General features: G+C 46.7%; 2 protein-coding genes across 5 annotated transcripts in view; both read left to right on the top strand.

Annotated features, from left to right (window-relative positions):
* The window catches only part of LOC125363898 (cyclic AMP-dependent transcription factor ATF-7), a 99,869-nt gene extending 85,164 nt beyond the window's left edge, over nt 1-14,705 (top strand). For both annotated transcript variants that reach the window (XM_048363234.1, XM_048363243.1), the window contains exons 8-12: nt 89-202; nt 798-950; nt 6,897-7,094; nt 9,111-9,219; nt 13,148-14,705. In XM_048363234.1, the coding sequence (XP_048219191.1) occupies nt 89-202; nt 798-950; nt 6,897-7,094; nt 9,111-9,219; nt 13,148-13,365 (792 nt within the window). In that variant the 3' untranslated portion in view covers nt 13,366-14,705. The remainder of the gene's footprint in view (nt 1-88; nt 203-797; nt 951-6,896; nt 7,095-9,110; nt 9,220-13,147) is intronic.
* A 41-nt stretch (nt 14,706-14,746) lies between these two features.
* Nucleotides 14,747-21,821, top strand: Npff (neuropeptide FF-amide peptide precursor). 3 transcript variants are annotated; one of them, XM_048363372.1, is made up of 4 exons: nt 14,747-18,666; nt 18,761-18,831; nt 21,391-21,506; nt 21,628-21,821. In XM_048363372.1, the coding sequence occupies exons 2-4, from the start codon at nt 18,790-18,792 to the stop codon at nt 21,728-21,730; spliced, it is 261 nt and encodes an 86-aa protein (XP_048219329.1). In that variant the 5' UTR covers nt 14,747-18,666; nt 18,761-18,789; the 3' UTR covers nt 21,731-21,821. The 3 variants fall into 3 exon arrangements, with proteins under 3 accessions (XP_048219329.1, XP_048219322.1, XP_048219336.1); XM_048363365.1 differs by having other exon boundaries at nt 14,747-18,831; XM_048363379.1 differs by lacking the exon at nt 18,761-18,831.
* The last annotated feature ends 160 nt before the right edge of the window (nt 21,822-21,981 follow it).

A 21,981-nucleotide genomic window follows, 5' to 3' on the forward strand; every position in this document is an offset into this window, starting at 1 on the left:
TCCGACCTGCCAGTCTCAGAAGCACTTAATTTGGGGAAAACCAATAGTATTATGTCTCCTTCTGGTTTTCGGTCCTTCTCCTGATCAGCTGGCGAGACCTGTGTCCATGGTGCCCAACATTCCTGGGATCCCTGGTCCACCGGTTAACAGCAGTGGCTCCATCTCTCCCTCTGGCCATCCTATACCATCAGAAGCCAAGATGGTGAGTACACAGCATCCCAGGGTTATATTGGCCCCTCTGAAAGAAAGGGATATGAGCTGAGCAAAAGAACCTTCTAGGGCTTGTACACCTAAGGGCTTTGCTTGTGGGTTTTGGAAAAGAAAAGACTCTGATTCATGACACTCATCTCCTCTCCCCACCTTTAGAGTCTGGTGCATAGACCATGGCAGGAGAAAGAAGCAGCACAGATTGTTTGGAATGGAACACTTGCTGTTTTTGTTCCAGGATGACAGATGGAGGGTGGGTGAGTGGGCAGGGAGCTGGCCAAGAGGTGAATAGCTGCGTAACCAGCCTCTGGCCACAGTCCAGGAGAGAGCTTTCATCTGGACTCCATTGCTTCAACAATCCCCAGTCCCCAACTGTGCCCAGGATGATAGCCAGGGAACAGAGTAGGCTTTTTAGAGATCCAGGTGCACATTTTCTCTCCCTGTCATTTTCTTTTAATTTCTCTCTTAAGAGAAAATTGTAGTGGAAATTTAACTGTCTGTAAGGTCAGTGCAAGCGATGCCCTTCCTTCTCATCTTTGCTAGAATCTCACTCTTGACAGGCTCTTTTGGTCTTTATCTCTCCCCCACAGAGACTAAAAGCCAGCCTAACACACCAAGTCTCCTCAATCAATGGTGGCTGCGGAATGGTGGTAGGTACTGCCAGCACCATGGTGACAGCCCGGCCTGAGCAGAGCCAGATCCTCATCCAGCACCCCGATGCCCCATCTCCTGCCCAGCCGCAGGTCAGTCAGGCACTTTGATGGGGGGAACAAGCTGTGTTACCCTTACTGTTTATGTTATAGCTGTTTTGTAAGGAGTAGAAAATTAGAGAAGAATAGATTTCAACTCTCTAGCCTCCTTCCTGCGGTTTAGCCCTTATTGACATTTTGACTACAGCAAAACATACCATGTTTAATTACCCTTGTGTTAGATGTATATACAACCAAGCTAAATAATGCAGAGCTGTTGCAGAGCTGTTTTTGTCCTTTTCTCCTTATGTGAATATAGCTTACTATATCTGCAGAAATCTCTGGACTATGAAAGAACCTCTTTTCAAAGTGCTCTGTACACTATACACATTATACACTAACCCATATGGAGGCCCTAGATTCATACCTATATTAACTACTAACAACAACAAAACCTTAATTGGGTTTTCTTTTTTCTTTTTTTTTTTTTTTTGGCCAGTCCTGGAGCTTGAACTCAGGGCCTAATCACTGTCATTGGCTTCTTTTGCTCAAAGCTAGCATTCTGCCACTTGAGACACAGCACCACTTCTGGCTTTTTCTATATATATGGTACTGAGGAATCGAACCCAGGGCTTCATGTATGCTAGGCAAGTACTCTACCACTAGGCCACATTCCCAACCCTAGGTTTTCTTTTTTAAAAATACATATCCAACGTTGAGCACAGTAATCTCAGGCATAAGCTGTGGCAAGCAGGAGGTCAGAGACTGGCCCCAAGCAAATATAGGAGCTCCTATTCAAAACATAATTAAAACCAAAGAGAGTTCGGAGTGGGGTCATGTGGTAGAGCACCTGCCTAATAAACTTGAAGCCCTGCATTTAAACCCTGATTCTTCCAAAGCATACTCTAATACATACAAAAAAAAGATGGCTCTGTAAAGAAGAAGAATAAAATAGGAAATACATTGGACTTGGTGGCACACACCCATTTTTTTTTGTGGGGGGGGATGGGGGGGCCAGTCGTGGGCCTTGGACTCAGGGCCTGAGCACTATCCCTGGCTTCTTTTTGCTCAAGGAAAGCACTCTACCACTTGAGCCATAGCACCACTTCTGGCCATTTTCGATATATGTGGTGCTGGGGAATTGAACCCAGGGCTTCATGTGTACAAGGCAAGCACTCTTGCCACTAGGCCATATTCCCAGCCCTAGAATCCAAAAACTTGACAGAGGGAGGCAGGAGAATCATGAGTTCAAGGCCAGGCTGGGCTACATGGTGAGCTCCAAGCTACCCCCGCCCCCAAGTTTAAGTCCTCGTATTGGGGGAGGGGGCCAACATAGATGAATATAAAAATAAGAAAATACCAAAAATAGAGTATCTCCTTATTACAAATTCAATCCTTTTTTTTTTTTCGGTTTTTTCTTTTTTGGTACTGGGGATCAAACCCAGCATGTTGTACTTGCTAGGCAAGCACTTTACCACTGAGCTAACCCCAGCTCCAGTCCTTTTTTTTTTAAATCACAGAGAAACAAAAACCCTTTAAAAAAAAAAAAAAGTCATAGGAGCCCCATTTAGTTGTCTGATTGTCTTCTCAAGGAGGTCTCACTTTTAATAAGATTCATTGGAAGCTGGGTCGCCTTCAGTTTTCACACTTGTGTGCACTGGACAGGTGACAGCAACCAGAGATTGGTTTCTAGAGTGACATCCTTTGCACAGTCCCCCTTCCTGATGTCACCACCTGCTCCATCGGTTACCACCACATGTCCAAACATTTCACAGCCATATGCTGCCTTAAAGCTTGGCCAGTAACAATGCTTCATTTCAGTTTTTTTTGTTAGAAGCTAAGCCTGCCTGTTCACCCTCCAGGACCCTCTTACCCCCTAAAGCCAGCTAGTCCTAAAGATGATAAAGCCATGCTTTCTTCCCCAGTCTTCCTCTTACCTTCTCTTGACCTGCTCTTTCCCCTCCACTCCCTACAAGAGTTATCAAGTTGCCTAGGACAGAATAGCAACTGAGGGGCTAGGGATATGGCCTAGTGGCAAGAGAACTTGTCTCGTATACATGAGGCCCTAGGTTCGATTCCCCAGCACCACATATACAGAAAACGGCCAGAAGTGGCACTGTGGCTCAAGTGGCAGAGTGCTAGCCTTGAGCGGGAAGAAGCCAGGGACAGTGCTCAGGCCCTGAGTCCAAGGCCCAGGACTGGCAAAAAAAAAAAAAAGAATAGCAACTGAATCTTCCTTTCCCCTTCTAAAGTGTGGATCTTTACATGTACTCCAATGAACTCAGGACAAAAAGAAAGTTGAAATATTCAGAAGAATGTTAGTAATTTTATGTGTGTTTGTGTGTGCTGGCCTTGGGACTTGAAATCAGGGCCTGGACGCTGTCTCTGAGCATTTTGGCTCAAGGCTCTCATTCTACCACTTGAACCACTTGAACTTCTGGCTTTTGGGTTTGTTTGTTTCCTTTTTAAAAAAGTTTTAGTAGGGATAAGAGCCTCACAGGCTTCTGCCTGTAATCCTAGCTACTCAGGAGGCTGAGATCTTCAGGTTGTGATTCAAAAGCATCCCGAACAGAAAAGTCCCAGTGAAATTCTTTTTTTTTTTTTTTTTTTTTTAATTTTTTTTTTTGGCCAGTCCTGGGCCTTGGACTCAGGGCCTGAGCACTGTCCCTGGCTTCTTCCCGCTCAAGGCTAGCACTCTGCCACTTGAGCCACAGCGCCACTTCTGGCCATTTTTTCTGTATATGTGGTGCTGGGGAATCGAACCTAGGGCCTCGTGTATCCGAGGCAGGCACTCTTGCCACTAGGCTATATCCCCAGCCCCCCAGTGAAATTCTTAATCTCTAGTTAACCACTCAAAAACTGGAGCTGTGGCTCAAAGTGGTAAAGTGCTAGCCTTGAGTAAAGGATCTCAGGGACAGTTCAAGCCCCATGACTGACCCCCCCAAAAAAACAAAAAAAAAAAAGAAACAGCCATACCACTCCTAGGCATCTATCTTGAACAACAGGATCCAGGATACAATAAAGAAACCTGCACATCCATGTTTATCACTGAACAATTCACAATAGCCAAAATATGGAAACAACCCAGATGCCCCACTACAGATGAATGGATCAAAAAAAATGTGGTACCTGTACATAATGGAATACTACATAGCGATTAGAAATTATAAAATAATGGCATTCGGGGCTGGGGATATGGCCTAGTGGCAAGAGAGCTTGCCTCGTATACATGAGGCCCTGGGTTCGATTCCCCAGCACCACAATATACAGAAAATGGCCAGAAGTGGCGCTGTGGCTCAAGTGGCAGAGTGCTAGCCTTGAGCAAAAGGAAGCCAGGGACAGTGCTCAGGCCCTGAGTCCAAGGCCCAGGACTGGCCAAAAAAAAAAACAAAAACAAACAAACAAAATAATGGCATTCACAGGGAAATGGTCAGATCTTGAACAAAGAATGTTGAGCAAGACAAGCCTAGAACACAGAGAACAAAGGCGCATGGTCTCCTTGATATATGATTGTTGGGGGTGAGAGGGAGAACAGTAGAGATCATGTCTGTAAAATGACAAACTTCTTTTCAAATGGAATTTCCACAAATTTGGGTCAGCAACTTTACATTATGTATCTAAAACCAAACAATTACTAAATAAACATAAAAAGGCCGGGCTGGGAATGTGGCCTAGTGGCAAGAGTACTTGCCTCCTATACATGAAGCCCTGGGTTCGATTCCTCAGCAACACGTATATAGAAAAGGCCAGAAGTGGCGCTGTGGCCCAAGTTGGCAGAGTGCTAGCTTTGAGCAAAAAGAAGCCAGGAACAGTGCTCAGGCCCTGAGTTCAAGCCCCAGGACTGGCAAATAAATAAATAAATAAATAAATAAACAAATAGGTCTAGGATAGACCTATCAGAGGATCACAATAGCTCAACAGCTATGTACAAATGATTATATAAGATGGGGCTAAGCAGAATGAACTCCAAGAGAAGGAAACAGGAGGATTTTATTGTTGTCATTATGTTTAATGTACTAGGGGAATTTCCTTTGGCGTACCCCATATGGTTACTGTATATGATTTTGGTACACTGGATATTGTATGTATGCTTACCTGAACTAGGGAAGGGAAAGAAAAACGGGGGAGGGTGTAATAAATATGACAAGAAATGTACTCACTACCTTATTATGTAACTACCCTCTGCACATCACCTTGTCAATAAAGTTTAATTAAAAAAAAAAAAGAGACATGGTGGCTTATACCTGAAACCCCAATATTCAGGAGGAAAAAGCAAGAAGATAGAAAGCTTGAGGCCAGCCTGGTCTCAAAAGAAAAAAATAAAGCAAGACAGGGGCTGGAAGAGTGACTCAAGTGATAAGGCCTTGCTTAAGACCCAGAGTTCAGTACCCAGTACCCCCCCCCACACACACACACAAAATCATTCCTCTATCCAGTTTAAAGGGGTTAAACTTTTTTTTTCTCTATTGACAAATAAGGAGGGGTGCTGCTGCTGCTGACTAATTGCTGATTATAAATTATAATATATACTGGGTTGGGAGAATAGTGGTAGAACCACTTGTCTAGCATGTACAAGGCTCTGAGTTTGATCCCAGGAATGGGGTGGGGATGAATATGCTAATCTAACCTCTCCATAATAACCTATAGCTCACTGGTATTGAGTTGAATATAAATTGTTCTTCTTTTCTGAATCCTAATAGAGTATAGTATGTAATTGTACACACTACTTGTCAAAATCAGAGATTCTCAAGTTTTATGTTCTTCCCTAAAAGTTCATCTATTGCTCTCCCTCAATTCTGATTTTGCTGCCTATGAGATTCCCTGCTACTTCAAAACAAAATAACAGGGGCTGGGAATATAGCCTAGTGGCAAGAGTGCTTGCCTCACATACATGAAGCCCTGGGTTCGATTCCTCAGCACCACATATATAGAAAAAGACTAGGACTGGCCAAAAAGAAAAAAATCATAGCCCTAGTTATTCCCTGTGTGTCTCAGTGATAATTTGTTTTCAGTTGTGTAAATGGGATGCAGAATGAGAAATCACTTGCTACAAAAGAGAGAAGCTAAGTCAGGCACTAGTGGCTCACACGTGTAATCCTAGATAATCAGGAAGCTGAGAATCAAGGTTCAGAGCAGGCCGAAGCAAGGAAGGTCTGTGAGACTCTTAACTCCAACTAACCACCAAAAAACTAGACATGCCACAAGCTGTAGCACAAAGTGGTAGAACACCAGTGCAAGCAAAACGGCCCAATGAGAGTAAGAGAACCAAAGTTCAAGTTCTTTTTTTTTTTTTTGCTAGTCCTGGGGCTTGGACTCAGGGCCTGAGCACTGTCCCTGGCTTCTTTTTGCTCAAGGCTAGCACTCTACCACTTGAGTCACAGTGCCACTTCTGGCTTTTTCATGTATTTGAGGCAAGCACTCTACCACTAGGCCATATTCCCAGCCCCTAAGTTCAAGTTCTATACCCAGAGAGACAGAGAGCACGAGAAAGCACATGCTAAGGGTATTATAATAGATAGTAGCAAAGCCTGCTGTTACCAGAGACTTCTACATCCTTTTCCCAGATCTCTACCATACAATCTATCTAGCATCAGGGTTGATTTGGAAAGGATTAATGTTCTATCAAGTACTCTTTTTTTTTTTTTTTTTTTTTTTGGCCAGTCCTGGGGCTTGGACTCAGGGCCTGAGCACTGTCCCTGGCTTCTTTTTTGTTCAAGGCTAGCACTCTGCCACTTGAGCCACAGCGCCACTTCTGGCCGTTTTCTGTATATGTGGTGCTGGGGAATTGAACCCAGGGCCTCATGTACACGAGGCAAGCACTCTTGCCACTAGGCCATATCCCCAGCCCCTATCAAGTACTCTTAATTGTCTGTACCACCAACTCCTGTAATTCCTGCACTGAGGAAGCTTAGGCAGATCGTGAGTTCAAAGCAAACCTGGATTATACATATTAAGACCCTGTCTGAAACAAAAAAACTACTCTTCCTTCCTGGGCAACAGGTGTCTCCAGCCCAACCCACCCCTAGCACTGGGGGACGCCGGCGACGCACAGTGGATGAAGATCCAGATGAACGACGGCAGCGCTTTCTTGAGCGCAACCGGGCTGCAGCCTCCCGCTGCCGCCAAAAGCGGAAGCTGTGGGTGTCCTCCCTGGAGAAGAAGGCTGAGGAACTCACTTCTCAGAACATCCAGCTGAGTGTGAGTGGGCCCTGGATGCTTTGGGGGATTGTGGAATCTATCTAAAGAGTGGGCCTGAATCCCCAAAAAAAGTAAGACAATGTAATAGAAAATGATCATTATTGAATTAGCATATATCCAGAAGTTGTAACAGAGAACGCAGAGTCTCCTAACAGAGCTGAGAAGTCTTCCCTAGTGTCCCTGAAAAACACACTGTCTACCTTCAAATCTGCCACTAGAATGAAGCATTCACAGGCCCACTCAGGGGCTGGAGATGTAGCTCCATGACAGAGCCATGACAGAGTAGGTACAAGTGCCAGGCCCCCAGTTCATCCCTAGTACCACACACACACACACACACACACACACACACGCACACACACACGCACACACATGTAAAATGCAGACCTACTAGGATGAAATATAAGAGATTAAGTACCCTGGAGTACTCTTTTTAAATCATCAGTAGAATCTAACTGAGATCATAGCCCATACAAAAAGAAATCTGGCCAGGTGCTGGTAGCCCACACCTGTAATCCTAGCTACTCAGGAGGCTGAGATCTGAGAATCACAGTTCAAAGCCAGCTGGGCCAGGAAAGTCTGTGAGACTCTTATCCCCAATTAACCACCAGAAAACCAGTAGTGGTGCTGTGGCTTAAGTGGTAGAGTCCTAACCTTGAGCTGAAGAGCTCAGGGACAGCACCCAGGCCCAGAGTTCAAGCCCCACGACCAACTAAAAAAAAAAAAAAATGGGCATGGTGCTACACAACTATAATCCCAGCACCAAGTAGGAGGCTAAGACAGAAGAATCATGAGTTCTAGAGCTATGTAGTGAGAGCTTGTTAGGAAGGAGGGAGGGAGGAACAAAAGAAAGCAGGAAGGAAGGAAGGAGTAAGGCCCTTACCCTGTGGTTAGACAATTGCAGGTGCCTGTCATCACAGTTTTCCTGGAAGTGTGAAATAGGATGATGGTCCATGCTGTCTAGGGCAAAAATGCAAAACCCTTCTTGAAGATCAGGTGTTGGTGGCTCACGCCTGTAATCCTAACCACTCAGGAGACTAAGATCTGAGGATTGTGGTTCAAGGCAGGAAAGTCTGTGAGACTCTTATCTCCAATAAATTTAAAAAAAAAAAAAGTAAGTTGGAAGTAGAGCTGTGACTCAAGTTCAAACCCTAGGACAAGGAAGAAAAAAAAATACCTTTCTGAAAAATAACTAAAGCATAGAACTGTGGACTAGGAGCATGGCTGAAGTGGTAGAGGACATCCTAGCAAGTGTGAGGCCCTGTTCAAACAACAGTTTGAAAAAATAAATAATGTAAGGTGTATATCAAAACATTTCTGTTATTTTACATGCAAACACACACACACACACACAGAGAGAAAAGGCCATTTTAAATTTATTTTCCCAGTTCTATTCTGGGAGCTGTAGCTAAATCCCTGTAGCTAAATCTGGTATATGCCTTCCTGTCATATTCATAGCCCCAAATATATTTTCAATTCTAGTTTTTGTGTGTGAGTTGGCAGGACTGTGAGTTGATTCAAACATAAATAATGGTTTAACAGTATCCAGCAACCTCACCACAGATATGAGGATCTTTGTCATTCTTTTAAATAGCTGTTTAATATTAAATTCTGAGAATGGTTGTATCATACACTGTGGTACTGATAGTTTGTTAGAACACTAATGCTGCAATGAGTATTGTGTGTACTTCAGAAAATAGTTTTTTTTAATACCTAGACATAGGTTTTCTCAGTTGAAGAGTATATGCATTATTAGTTTTAGTATAGTCATATTTTAACCCAAGTAGGAGTGATTTTTTTCCTTCTTTTATGAGACCTCACTTTTCACTGTAGGTCCTGCTGTCATTGGATGCATCACTAGACTGGCCCAGGGCTATCTGAAGACTGTGGATCAGGAATTATGTCTTAATCTGGGAGGGAAAATTTAGGCAGCCTATTATCTTTCCTCTGGGCTAACCACTGGGAGTCCAAGAGTAAAAGATGCATTTTCTTAATTTTTTTCTTCCCTCCCCTCAGAATGAAGTCACGTTACTACGCAATGAGGTGGCTCAGTTGAAACAGCTACTGTTAGCTCATAAAGACTGCCCAGTCACTGCACTACAGAAGAAGACTCAAGGCTATTTAGGTGAGTGGCCAGCAGCCTAAGCAAAATCAGTGGTGTGCCTGTCCCGAGAGTCTTACTTGTTCCTAACCCTGTCCTAATGTGCTTCACACTTTCCGGCTGATGAGTGAGTGAGGAGCCCCTTCAAAGAAAGACTTAACAGCCAGAAGCCAGTCCAGGCAGGAAAGTTTGTGAGACACTTATCTTTAGTTAACCACTAGAAAACCAGAAGTAGCACTTTGGCTCAAAGTGGTAGAGTGCTAGCCTTGAGCAAAAAGGCTCAGGGACAGTGCTCAGGCCTTGAGTTCAAGCCCCAGGACTCACCAAATAAAGTATAATAAAAAATAAAACAGGGGGCTGGAAGTATGACCTAGTAGCAAGAATGCTTGCATCGTATACATGAAGCCCTGGGTTCGATTCCCCAGTACCATATATATAGAAAATGGCCAGAAGTGGCGCTGTGGCTCAAGTGGCAGAGTGCTAGCCTTGAGCAAAAGAAGCCAGGGACAGTGCTCAGGCCCTGAGTCCAAGGCCCATGACGGCCAAAAAATAAATAAGGGCTGGGAATATGGCCTAGTGGTAAAGTGCTCGCCTCATATACATGAAGCCCTGGGTTCGATTCCTCAGCACCACATATACAGAAAAAAGCTGGAAGTGGCGCTGTGGCTCAAGAGGTAGAGTGCTAGCCTTGAGCAAAAAGAAGCCAGGGACAGTGCTCAGGCCCTGAGTCCACGCCCCAGGACTGGCTACAAAAACAAAACAAATAAAATAAATAAAAATAAAACAGGTTGGATGGGCCGGGAATATGGCCTAGTGGCAAGAGTGCTTGCCTTGTATACATGAAGCCCTGGGTTCAATTCCCGAGTACCACATACATAGAAAACGGCCAGAGGTGGTGCTGTGACTCAAGAGGTAGAGTGCTCGCCTAGAGCAAAAAGAAGCCAGGGACAGTGCTCAGGCCCTGAGTCCAAGGTCCAGGACTGACAAAACAACAACAACAACAAGAACAACAAAACAGGTTGGATATGGTGAACATCTCTACACATGTGAGGCTGAGCGAGTAGGATTGTAAAATCAAGATAATCTAAGCCACATAATCCTGTCTCAAAAAAAAGAAGGATAATTGGAAGTATTGTAAGCAAGATTGAAATTTTAAATGAAGCAGCTTTTAAATAAAGACCTAAAGGAAATGGGGGAGATAGTCATGCATTTGTGTAGAAACAAAAGTACTTCGGGCCAGAATAGCAAGTGCGAAGACCCACAGAGAGTAAGCATGCCCAGAATACTCTAGAAACATCAAGTTGGCCCCTGTGGCTGGAGTAGAGAAAAAAGCGTGGAGAATTGGTGGAGATAAGGTAGATGAGGTATTGGACTATTTCTCCTAGAATCTTGCTGATCATAGCAAAGATCACAACTTTTATTTTCCATTGGGGACCAGTAGAAGGTATTCATCCTAACCTCCCTGTATTTGAACAGGACTGTTGTGCCAAAGACATCAGTGTGCATGGGCCAGAGTGGTCATGACAGTGGTGAGAAGGAATTAAATTGAGAAGATATTTTGAAGTAGAATTACAGGGTTTGATTACAGGCCGGGTGAAATGGCATCTATGGGGGGGAAAAAAGAAGAAAAATTGCACCCAAGCTAGGCTGAGACAAAAGAATCATGATTCCAAGGCCAGTATGAACTATATAGTGCAACCCTAACTAAAAGAAAAGAAAACTTAGGTGGAGATATCACATAGGTTACATGGTTCAACAGTTCAGAGAAAAAGCTAAAGATGCCACTTTTGAGAGTCAGTACCATACAGTTTTCAAAATCACCAAATTCAATGCAATCCCAAGGAACAGAGCTAGAAAAAGAAAAAACAAACAAGTACTTCCAGGATAGAACATTGAAATAGTCCAACATTCCAAGGTCAAAGACATAAGAAAAACCCACAGACTGAGAAGGTCCAGCCAGAAAGGTAGGAAGAAACCAGATTAATGTGGTAGTCGATAAGTGAAGATAGGAAAGCATTTCAAAAAGATTATTGATCGACGGGTTCAAATCCTGCTTAAGGGACTGGGAATATGGCCTAGTGGCAAGAGTGCTTGCCTCATATACATTAAGTCCTGGGTTCGATTCCCCAGCACCACATATATAGAAAATGGCCAGAAGTGGTGCTGTGGTTCAAGTAGCATAGTGCTAGCCTTGAGCAAAAAGAAGCCAGAGGCAGTGCTCAGGCCCTGAGTCAAGGCCTAGGACTGGCAAAAAAAAAAAAAAAAAAATCCTGCTTAATTTCCTCAGGAGGACGAGGACTGAGTGTGTTCGTGGTACATGCCCATAATCTCAGCACAATGGGAGGCTAGGTCAGAACCAGCCAGCATGGACTACACAGCAAGACCCTGTAACAAGGAAAAAATAAAACCACATATTCCCAGTAGGAAACGTGCCTTGATTTCACACATATCTGTTTAAGCAGCCATAAGAGGCTGTCTTTTGTTTTTTATTTTTGTGCCAGTGGTGGGGCTTGAACTCAGGGCCTTGAGCTCTCACTAAACTTGATTGCTCATAGCTGATACTCTACCACTTAAGCCATATCTCTGGTCTGGTTTTATTTGTTGGTTAATTGGAGATAGAGTCTTGAAGATTTTCTGCCCGAGCTGCCTTTGAACTGAGATCCTCAGATCTCAGCATCCTGAGTAATCTAGGATTACAAGGCCTGAGCCACTGGCGATGTTTAATAAAACTAATGAGCATTGTCATGAGTTACCTTTTATGCAGCTCAGATAGTTCTATAAAGCAGTAAAATGTTATTATAACTTTAAATGGAGTGGCATATATCACAGTAAATGTTTTACATCATTAATGCTTAGCTAATTGATAGGAGGGCCTAATAGTCTTCTTCTGTTTGTTTGTTTGTTTTTGTTTTAGGCCAGTCCTGGGGCTTGGACTCGGCCTGAGCACTGTCCCTGGCTGCTTTTTGCTCAAGGCTAGCACTCTGCCACTTGAGCCACAGCGCCACTTCTGGCCATTTTCTGTATATATGGTGCTGAAGAATTGAACCCAGGGCTTCATGTATAGGAGGCAAGCACGCTTGCCACTAGGCCATATTCCCAGCCCCTCTTCTTCTGGTTTTACATGTTAACTGGACCTTGACAAAGGATTGGCCATTCATAATATCACTTGATTACAGGAAGTGGAGCTGTGGCTCAAGTGGTAGAGCACTAGACTTGTGGTTCAAGGACAGCACCCAGGTCCTGGGTTCAAGCACCACAACCAAAAAAAAAAAAAATTCACCATTTTATTTCAGTTTGATGTTTATCAGGGTTGCCTGAAGGAACATAAAAAGGAACAATTCAAATCCTTTGGGATTTAATCAGAGAGGATAGCTTAAAGCTTTGAGATCTATTTTAAATTATCTTTAAAGATAGGAATAAGGGGCTGGGAATGTGGCTTAGTGGTAGAGTGCTTGCCTAGCATGCACAAAGCCCTGGGCTCAATTCCTCAGTTACCACATAAACAGAAAAAAGCTATAAGTGGTGCTGTGGCTCAAGAGGTAGAGTGCTAGCCTTGAGCAAAAGAAGCTTAGGGACAGTGCCCAGGCCCTGAGTTCAAGCCCCAGGACTGGCGAAAAGAAAAGGAGGGAGGGAGAGAGAGAGGGAGAGAGGGGGAAAGAAAGAAAGGAATAAGGGGAACACTTCCAAATGAACTATGCAGAAATGGAGAAAGCTAGATAGTATAATTAATGTGTCAGAGATTCGCTTTTTGGGGATAGCCAGGTTTATTTTGGCCAAGTCATTGCTTCCCTTTCCTAGCCCATTCATGAGTTAGAAATCAGAATTCTGGGGCACCCCCTCCCCCCCCAAAAAAAAGTTTCATTTTCCTTTGGATGCCTTTGAACTTAAAGAAAATGAATCCTGCCTGTTTCCTAACCACTGTCTCTCTGCTGTTTGCCCTCCTTCCTGACAGAAAGCCCCAAGGAAAGCTCGGAGCCAACAGGGTCTCCAGCCCCTGTGATTCAGCACAGCTCAGCAACAGCGCCTAGCAATGGCCTCAGCGTTCGCTCTGCAGCCGAGGCTGTGGCCACCTCAGTCCTCACTCAGATGGCCAGCCAAAGGACAGAACTGAGCATGCCCATACAGTCGCATGTGATCATGACCCCACAGTCACAGTCTGCGGGAAGATGATGCCTCCTCTGGTGGAGAGGTCTCAAGCCAGAGCTCACCGCCCAAGAGCCAAGAGAGCTGTCTTATCCACTCCCATCAGCCTGGGACATGGCAGTGGGGGAGGGTTGTGTGTTGTGAGTATGGACGAAGACGTGAGGCTTTCCTCTTTAGCCACATGGTCGTGTACGTTTGACACCTGTACTAGGGGCCACCCAGCCCCAGAGCCACATAGAACATCCCCCAAGAGTGGGTTTTCTGATGTACCTACAGCCAAAGGCCTTTCCAGATGGTCCGAGCAATCTCCCCTGCCCCATGCACGCATACCTGTCTCTCTTAACACTAACCCTTGCACTTCTAGATTTGGAGTTTCTCAGTTTTCTCTCTTCCTCACTAAGCTGTGGCTTGTTACCCTGTTATTCCTTCCTGCTAGATAGAGGGAAGTTAGATTTGATGGCGTATCACCTGCTGTCCCATCTTCAGCCACCCATGGACTCAGGACTTTGACTCCCAATAGTTGCTTATTGATCCCTTTTCCCCATCTTAAATCCTAGTTAAAACATTCACTTATGGAGAATGTGAGGTTACCTTTATGTATGCAGTAGCAGTATTCTCCTGCTCTTCCATGTGCTTTATTCCCTCTCCCTACCTACCAGCAAAACCAGAAAGAGCAGAGAAAAGAGATTGATTGATTGATTGATTGACTGATTGAGAAGAAAGAAACCCCCAAGAGTTCCAGTCCTTTTTCATCTATTTCCAGAACTATTTGGGTACCTCATTTTGTCTTTTGACTCTCTGTAGTCTAGCAGTGGAATATTTTCCCCACTTCTTACTAAGCCTTGGCAACCAAATCTTGTGGCCTTATTGTTAGATATTGCCTGGTAATGGAAAGGAGAGCGGAAAGCCTGGGACCTGCCTGGGCTTCCCTCTCTCTCCCTCCTTCTTCCTCCTGTTCTAATCATCAGGGCAAACAGGAACAATATAATTTATAAAGCTTGTTCCATCAGGTTACTGAGTGAACTATGTTTTACAAGAGTTTACTGGCCAAAGTGTACATATTGTCATCCTTTGGTCATCTTTCTGCTCCTGCCTCTCCCTCTTTGTCCCCCAGGCCTCATTACTGACTCTGGCCTTCTGCCATGCTAGTTTGGATCAGCTTTATAGAGGCTGTTATATAGGAGACTCTGGCATCCCCTTGCTGTTCCTTCGTCTCACAACCTTACACATCTGTCTTCTGAGCTGTGTCTTTTTCTTTTTTTCCTTTGGTGCCAGTCCTAGGGCTTGAACTGGGGGCCTGGGCACTATCCTTCAGCTTTTTTGCTCAAGACTAGCACTCTACCACTTGAGCCACAGCTCTACTTATGTACTTTTCTGTCTGTGCTGGCTTTGAGCCATGATCCTCAGATCTCAGCCTGAGTAGCTAGGACTCCAGGCCTGAGCCACCAGAGCCCATCCTGAGCGGTACTCACCAGTGCCCTTGGGACTACCTTCGCTTTCTTCCACCAAGCTCCCACCTAGCTCCTAGGTCCTACAAGTTTCTTCAACTCATTTCCATACTCTGCCCCCTAGATGTAATGCTTCTCCATAGTGTGAGTTCCAGAACTCTGAAGCTCCCTGACCAGAACCCTGACTGGCTTGCCTTTAGTACAAGATTGTTTGGAGGGAGGAGAGGGAGAGAGAAATAACAGTAATGTCAGCAAAGAGGCCAGGGTCTTGCCTACATGGGAGATTATTGACTTTGGCTCTCAGCTACTTTTACTTTGAAAAGCTGAGTTGCAGAGAGAGAGAAATTCATCTCTCTTGTTCCTCTTTCTCCCTCATTAAGACTTATCTTCTATTGGCTCTAAACTATGCAGTTTCTACAATGGCCATAGGAAATGACCCAAAGCCAGAGGCCTGTGGATAGATAGGTCAGCTTTAATAGCCCTTCAGTATGAAACCTTTCCAATTGTCCCAGAGCCACCTTCTGCCATCTGCTCAAACCAAGAATGTCCTTTCTCCGTCTCTCCTCCTCCATCCTTAACACACATACAGAATAACTGCCAGCTTCCTTTCTTATTTTGTCTTCCAACATTGGCTGTCATACAAGAATGAGAAAACACTCCAAGCTACAAGATTCCCATCTCCTCAGAGTGATATATTGGTTAGCCAATCCGGTGATGTGTTCTGCTGCATTTGTTTTCAATTCCCTCTCCTGCTCTTCAGAGTCCGTGCTGAACAAGCCACACCTGGGGAAGACATAGGAGCCAAAACATGGTTTTCTCATCTTCTACCACCAGAGACCCAACAGGAACAGCCCCTGAGGTGATCAGACTAGCAAATGTCATGGCAGATGGACAGAATGCATGTCGTCTCCTCTGGGGACTTCACTTGCCTTTAAAATTTCACAGCCATAACTTGTGCTCAGGACTTCTTTGACGGCTGCTCCATGGGATTTTTTTTTTTCCTCTGCTTTTGAGTCTTGTTTCATTTTTTTATCGTCTTGCTTTCCCACTAGCAGCCTTTCCCTAAAGCATGACTGAGTTTATGGCTCCTAAGGAGCCTCTCTAAGACCCTTGGCTATTTGTCTTCCCCCATTAGGCAAATGATTTCCAAGTTATGAGTCAGTTTGTCGCTGTGTACATGCTCTTCCGGCTGACCCTTGCCGGCTGGCTACTTTATGTCGATGAGCTTTTTTATTTCCTTAGCTCCTCTGTCACTCTCTCGAGTCTTTTGTTTTCATCAGCAGGAGGTGAGTATTGGTCACCTAAATGTGAGGCGTTGGCAGAACCATTATATTAATCAACCAAACAGACCCCAAGCAACTCTTGAGTTGGTCCTTAGTCTCACTGCAATGGAGTCACAGCTTGCTTTTGAAGCTTCTCTTTAGTCAAGGGAATGTCACTTGCCTTACTATGGCGGCCAGCCACATGTCATGCTCCCCTGATCTGTGTCTTCCAGAAACAGTTACCGTGGAGGGTATGAGCTCCTCTTAAGGACCTTGACCTTTCTCTAGGGCCTGAAGGAGGGAGGACCCTATAGAAAGGAGCTGAGGGTGAACACAGGACTCAGACTTTCTCTCCTGCCCTCCCACTGGCCCACTTCCCTGAAAGAAAGCTTGCTCAGAGTTGAGAAGGCTGAGCGCCCCCCCCCCCCCGGGGGCTAGGGAGAACTGGAGAGCACACGGCTTCCTTACCTCTTGCCTGTTGATTGGGAAGCACGGATCTGCCAGCCTTCTGCCTCAGCTCCTCTCCTTGGCCCTAAGCTCCAGATCCCTTCCTATCCTGTTCTCCAGCTCTTGACTCCTTCTCCATTCACTTCACCATCTGCTCAGGGACCTGCCCTCCAGCACCGCCATCCCCAAGGATGGAGTGCTTCACCGTCGCCATGTACCATCCATCGACAGCCTGAACCACCAAACAGACACCAAAAACCCTCCCTCGGGTTTCTGAGGCTCTGCTGCTCCACACTGAGAGGCTCCTTAAAGGTGCTAGCCCCTGAGATAGCTCCCTGACTTAATGTCCCCCTCTCGTGAACTTCTTTCATCCCCAGATCATCTTCCAGTAACATTATATGTTGTATAAAAAAAAAAAAAGAACAACCAACTTTCATAATCAGTCGGTGTAGGTTGCAGATCTCCTGGCTGTGTATCACATATGCCTTTGGTGAATGCTCTCGCTGCTTGCTTTTATATAGAGTTGTGTCTGACCAGGGTGGGAGGTTAGAGGAACAGGAGAGGTGAGGGTCCTAGTGCAGATTTAGAGGACCCCCCCCCCATCCCACCTCAGCCTCCCTCATCCGTCTCCTAGCACAGAACCGATTCCTCTTTCTGTTTCGCATCCACGCATGTGCATAGCTGGGAAGTCCCGACCTCCCCAGGTGAGCCTGTGGGACAAGCATAGGTGGCTGCTGGCCAGCAACCCCCCTCCCCCGGCACCAGGAGAAGGCCAGGGAAGTAGGTTAAGGCAGCTTATGCCCTTAGCAGACGTAGGATTGTGTGGTAGCGACCAGGGTGTACCTTTCAGTGGGGGCTGGCAGTGCAGGTTCCCCTGACTTGACCTTAGAGCTGTGGCTCTCACCACCTCTGGCTCAGAGCCCCGGGGGTGGGGTTGACAAGCACTCCAGGCACTTGTGTTGCACACTCATGTTTGAAACCCATTACCTGGTGACAAACTGGGAGCTTCCTACAGGGCATGGGGATTGCTTAAAAACCACCCTCTGCCTTAGCACTCACACATATTCTCCAGCCCCTCATTCCACACAATGCCGCCCCCCATCCTCCAGCTCAAATTCTACGTTTGTCTCCCTTCAAACCTATCTCTAAAACCTGCCCTGGCATCGGATGGGCAGGAGTGGGCCCTATGTCCCTCTGAGTTCTTGCTTATGTTAAGGACCAGCAGAACTTCACCCCGTTCCTAACACACACACACACACACACACACACACACACACACACACACACACACACACACACACCTTGGGGCGTGGAGGGGATGAGCCTCTACCCAGCTCCAACAGAGGAGGCTGTGCATCCTGGTATAGAACCTGCGGAGAAGGAAGCAGTGTGTATCTCTGATTATATCTCTGTTCATCTATATATTTTTGACATGTAGCAGTACCTCTCCATATCCAGGAGCTCGGCTTGGCCTGGGTCTCCCAGGCTCCAGTGGTGACCCTGACGGGTGGGAGGATGCAGTGCTACGGGCTATTTTGTTACAAAGCAGTTGTTCCCCTTCCCTCACCTGATTCAGCATGACCCCTGTGAGCAGGCTCTCACAATCTCCCGGGGCGGGGCTGAGGCAGGGGCTTTGTGCTCTTCTCCCTAACTGTCCCTTGTCCCTTCCCCTTGCCACCTAGCAATTATCCCCCCCCCCCCGCCCTGCCCTGACATATATTGTGCCTTATTTATGCTGCAGTTATAACATTAAACCATCAAGAGAATGCTTAGTGTGTCTGGTGCTTCACTACTCTGACCACAGTTCCTTCTGGCCGCTCAGCACTCACTGGGCTTTCATGTTTGGGGTTGTCATCCCTGTTTGTTTGTACAGGGAAGATACAGCCTGCAGAAGGCAGATAAATAATGCAAACTACCCAGCCAGACAGAAGGCCGGGAGCACCGATCTGGAAACTGTCTTGGTGACGGAGGCCGTTGGTGTCTTGGGAACACTCAGCAGAGAACATGTGTGCTTTATGCACACGGGGGACAGAGTGTGAGGGCACCAGCCTTCTTTCCTTCCAGTGTCTCCTCTCCTCCTCCTGAGAAAGCAAAGGCCCTACCTGCAGCAAGCTTCTAGTGTGGCTGGGGAGTGAAGCTTTCACGGGAGGAGGAGGTGGGTCCGGATGCAGGTAAGAATCCACAAGGAAACAGGTCATGCTCCAACATTCAAGGGCTGGGACGCGGTATAGGTAAGAGTTCCCTGTGTCTGTATTTCCTCTACAGTTTCCACAAGAACAGAGAGCCAGACTGGAATGCTTGAGTTCCCTGACGTTTCCCAGTGGGACAGAAGACAAGTAAGAAGCTATTTGTGGCTGCTGTTTGGTAGACAACTGATAGAAATAGGGCTCCAGAACCTCCTTGGGGGGGGGGAGGGGCAGGAACCTCATGCTGTGGTCAGGAAGCACCTGGGCTCCAGGGAAGGGTAAGACAGGAAGTTGGAAGCCAAATACCAGATTGTGTGTGCGTGCACACACGAGTGCACATACTAGTCATGGAGCTTGAACTTGGAGCCTGAGTGCTGTTCTTGAGTTGTTTTGTTTTGTTTGTTTGTTTTGCTCAAGGCTAGCTCTCTACCACTTGAGCCACAGCACTACTTCAGCTCTTTGGTGGTTAACTGGAGATAAGAGTTTCAAGGACTTTCCTGCCCCAGCTAGCTTTGAACCATGATCGTCAGATGTCAGCTTCCTTAGTAGCTAGGATTACAGGCCTGAGCCACTAGTGCCCAGCTAAGGCAGGTCTTTCAGGTGGGAATGGTGAAGGTGAAACCGTGTGCAGGTAGGAAGGGTTAACCCATCTTTAACATTCACATCTCCTAAACAGGAAGCCAATTAGACCAGCCTCTTTCTGAATGCAGAGCCCAAACCTATTCATTGGCACTCAGTATTAGGAGGAGAGGCAGCAAGATGCTGAATAGAGTGGCTGCTCTCCGCAAGGAACTCAATGTCTCCCATTTAGCCCATTTATTGTTCAGCCTTTGATAACTGGAGGAGTTGGTTTGGGCTTTTTGTTTGTTTTAGTGCTGGAGAACGAATACAGGGTCTTGAGCATGCGAGTTATTTCATCTTATTGATGATGACCTGCAGTTTAGGTAAGTCACAGTGGGGTACAAGAGTGGTGCTGTAACCTGAGCTCAGTCACTGTGTGCCATGCCCCACCTGGCCCCACAGCTCTGCTTCTCTGAACCTCAGCACAGCAACACACAAGAATTATAATGTGATTCAAAACCAGCTAATCCTGTGCTTAATGCTCCTTTCTAAGAAGTGAACTACAGGATATACTGATGAGCCAGGTGCTGGTGGCTCACACCCATTATCCTAGCTAGTCAGGAGGCTGAGATCTAAGGATTATGTTCAATGCGAACCAAGGCAAGAAATTCCATAAGACTCATATCCAATTAGCCACCAAGAAGCCAGAAGTGGGGCTGTGGCTCAAGTGGTAGAGCACTAACCTTGAGGAGGGGGAAAAAAAAGCAGGGGCAGGGTCCAGGCCCTGAGTTCAAGCCCCAAGACTAGCACACACACACACCCAAAAAAGTGTCAGGATATTTGATCTCAGGCTACAGAAGTATGTCAGCTAGTGCTCACCCTTGAAGTTGTTCTTGTTAATGTTTTAGGTGAGGAAGCAGGTGGAGAGGGATAGATAGCTTGCTCACAGCTGAGCCAGAGGTCCTCCGCATGGTCCGTCCCCCCTCCCCTTTCAGCTTAGTCCAGAGACCCAACTGGCACCAGTATGCCAACAGGTATTCCAGGATTTGCAGGCACCACCATCTGACTTTGAAGGGCCCTTCCCTGAGAATCAGTGACTCTGACTTTTCCTATTCCAGAATGCCAGCTAGGCCAAAGCTATGCTGACCAGAGAGTCTAGCATCCTTCCAATTTTCTCCTTAAAAAGTGCTGTTCTAGAAAAATGGAATGGCTAGGCCTGGCAGTGAGGACTAATGGCCACAGGGTGGCAGCAGAGCTCCAGCTGTGGAGGATAGCTCCCCATGCTCTTAGTAACGATGGGGCCTGCCAACAGATTTGAAGCTACTGTAGACTCCAAAACCCTTCTGCTTCCTTCTGTATCTCTCATCTACCCACAGCCCATGTGCAGCCTTCCAAGAGGCTCAAAGGCAGCGGGCAGCTGGACTATGTACTTGCTGACCCCAAGAAGGGGAGAAACCGGGGAGTCAGGGCTGCACTCTGTCCTTCCCTAGCTCCCAGACAGAAGTTTCTCCATACTCTGGTCTGCATGTTAAGAACAAGGGGTGATCGATTGAAGCTCTCCAACCTGTTGAGGGATTGGAGGTTCTTGTAAGGCCCTCCCGGGCCTGGCTCTGACAAAGCATCTGCAATTAATGATGCTGCTTGAGCTCTGGAGACAGGATTTATGCATCTAATAAAGTCTATAACTCCAGGCTTTGGGCTGGGGGTGGGAGGCTGAGAGCAAGAAGTCCCAGGGGGGCCATGGGAGGGGATCCCAGGCGGCTCTTAATGGAGCCATGTATTTCCATTGCCTGTCTAGATTCCCCCTCAGGCTGGGGGAGGGTGGCGGGGGACAGCAGGTATAAGAGGCTGGTGTGGCTGTAGGGAAGTAGGTGGCAGCATGGATTCCAGGCAGGTGGCTGTGCTGCTGCTGGTGTTGCTATTACTGGACTGGGGCCACACAGCAGGACCACAGACCCAGGACCAAGGAGCCGAGGTCCTCATGGTGAGTGAGTGCCTTGTCCAGTTGGGACTGGTGCTCTAGTTAGATGCTACCGAGATCGTCATTCGGCTTCCCAGCTGAGGGAAATGTCCCCTTAGCCCCCGGAGGCCACTCCTTTCTCCTGGGACTGGTGTCCATCTTCCCTCACCTCCAACTTCTTGCCATAGGAAGACAATGGACCCCACAGACAGCAAGCCCAGACCCCTGGGTCCCTCTTACACTCCCTGCTCCAAGCCATGGAGAGATCTGGCCGGAGTCCAGCCTTCCTGTTTCAGCCCCAGAGGTGAGTCTCAGAGGGAACAAATGTGGCAGGGGCTGGGAAGGGCAGGGGCCAAGGAGGCAGGAAAGGAGACTTGGGAAGGGAGTCCACAGGGAGATCTGTCTGAGGATGAATCTCTCCTCAGGTTTGGCAGAAATGCCCAGGGGCCTTGGAGCAATGAGAGGCTGAGTCCTGTGGCTGGAGAGTTCTGGAGCCTGGCTACCCCTCAGCGCTTAGGGAAGAAGTAACAGTGCCATCCCTGTCTGCATGCAAGGCCCACACCCCACAGTGCCATGTGTCTCCCCAAATAAAATGGTCTGGCTTCTGGATCTGTGTTGAGACGAAACTTTAAAGGGTTGGGAGGAGGCTCCTAGACAACAACTACCCTCACCACCTCCCAGCCCAACTCCAACAGCACGGCCTGCGGGTTCTCCCAGGAGAGCCTGATCCTCTGTCTGCAGCAAAGAGAACGCCGGGATGGGGGCGGGGGGGAGGTAGA

This window comes from Perognathus longimembris, chromosome 1, assembly GCF_023159225.1.
Source record: "Perognathus longimembris pacificus isolate PPM17 chromosome 1, ASM2315922v1, whole genome shotgun sequence".
Lineage (NCBI taxonomy): Eukaryota > Metazoa > Chordata > Mammalia > Rodentia > Heteromyidae > Perognathus > Perognathus longimembris.

Coding starts and splice junctions, on each gene's coding strand:
- Npff (XM_048363365.1), top strand. CDS start 18,790: ATGCTTGAGTTCCCTGACGTTTCCCAGTGGGACAGAAGACAA. Junction 18,832..21,390: donor CCCAGTGGGACAGAAGACAA/GTAAGAAGCTAT, acceptor TTCTTGCCATAG/GAAGACAATGGACCCCACAG. Junction 21,507..21,627: donor TTCCTGTTTCAGCCCCAGAG/GTGAGTCTCAGA, acceptor ATCTCTCCTCAG/GTTTGGCAGAAATGCCCAGG.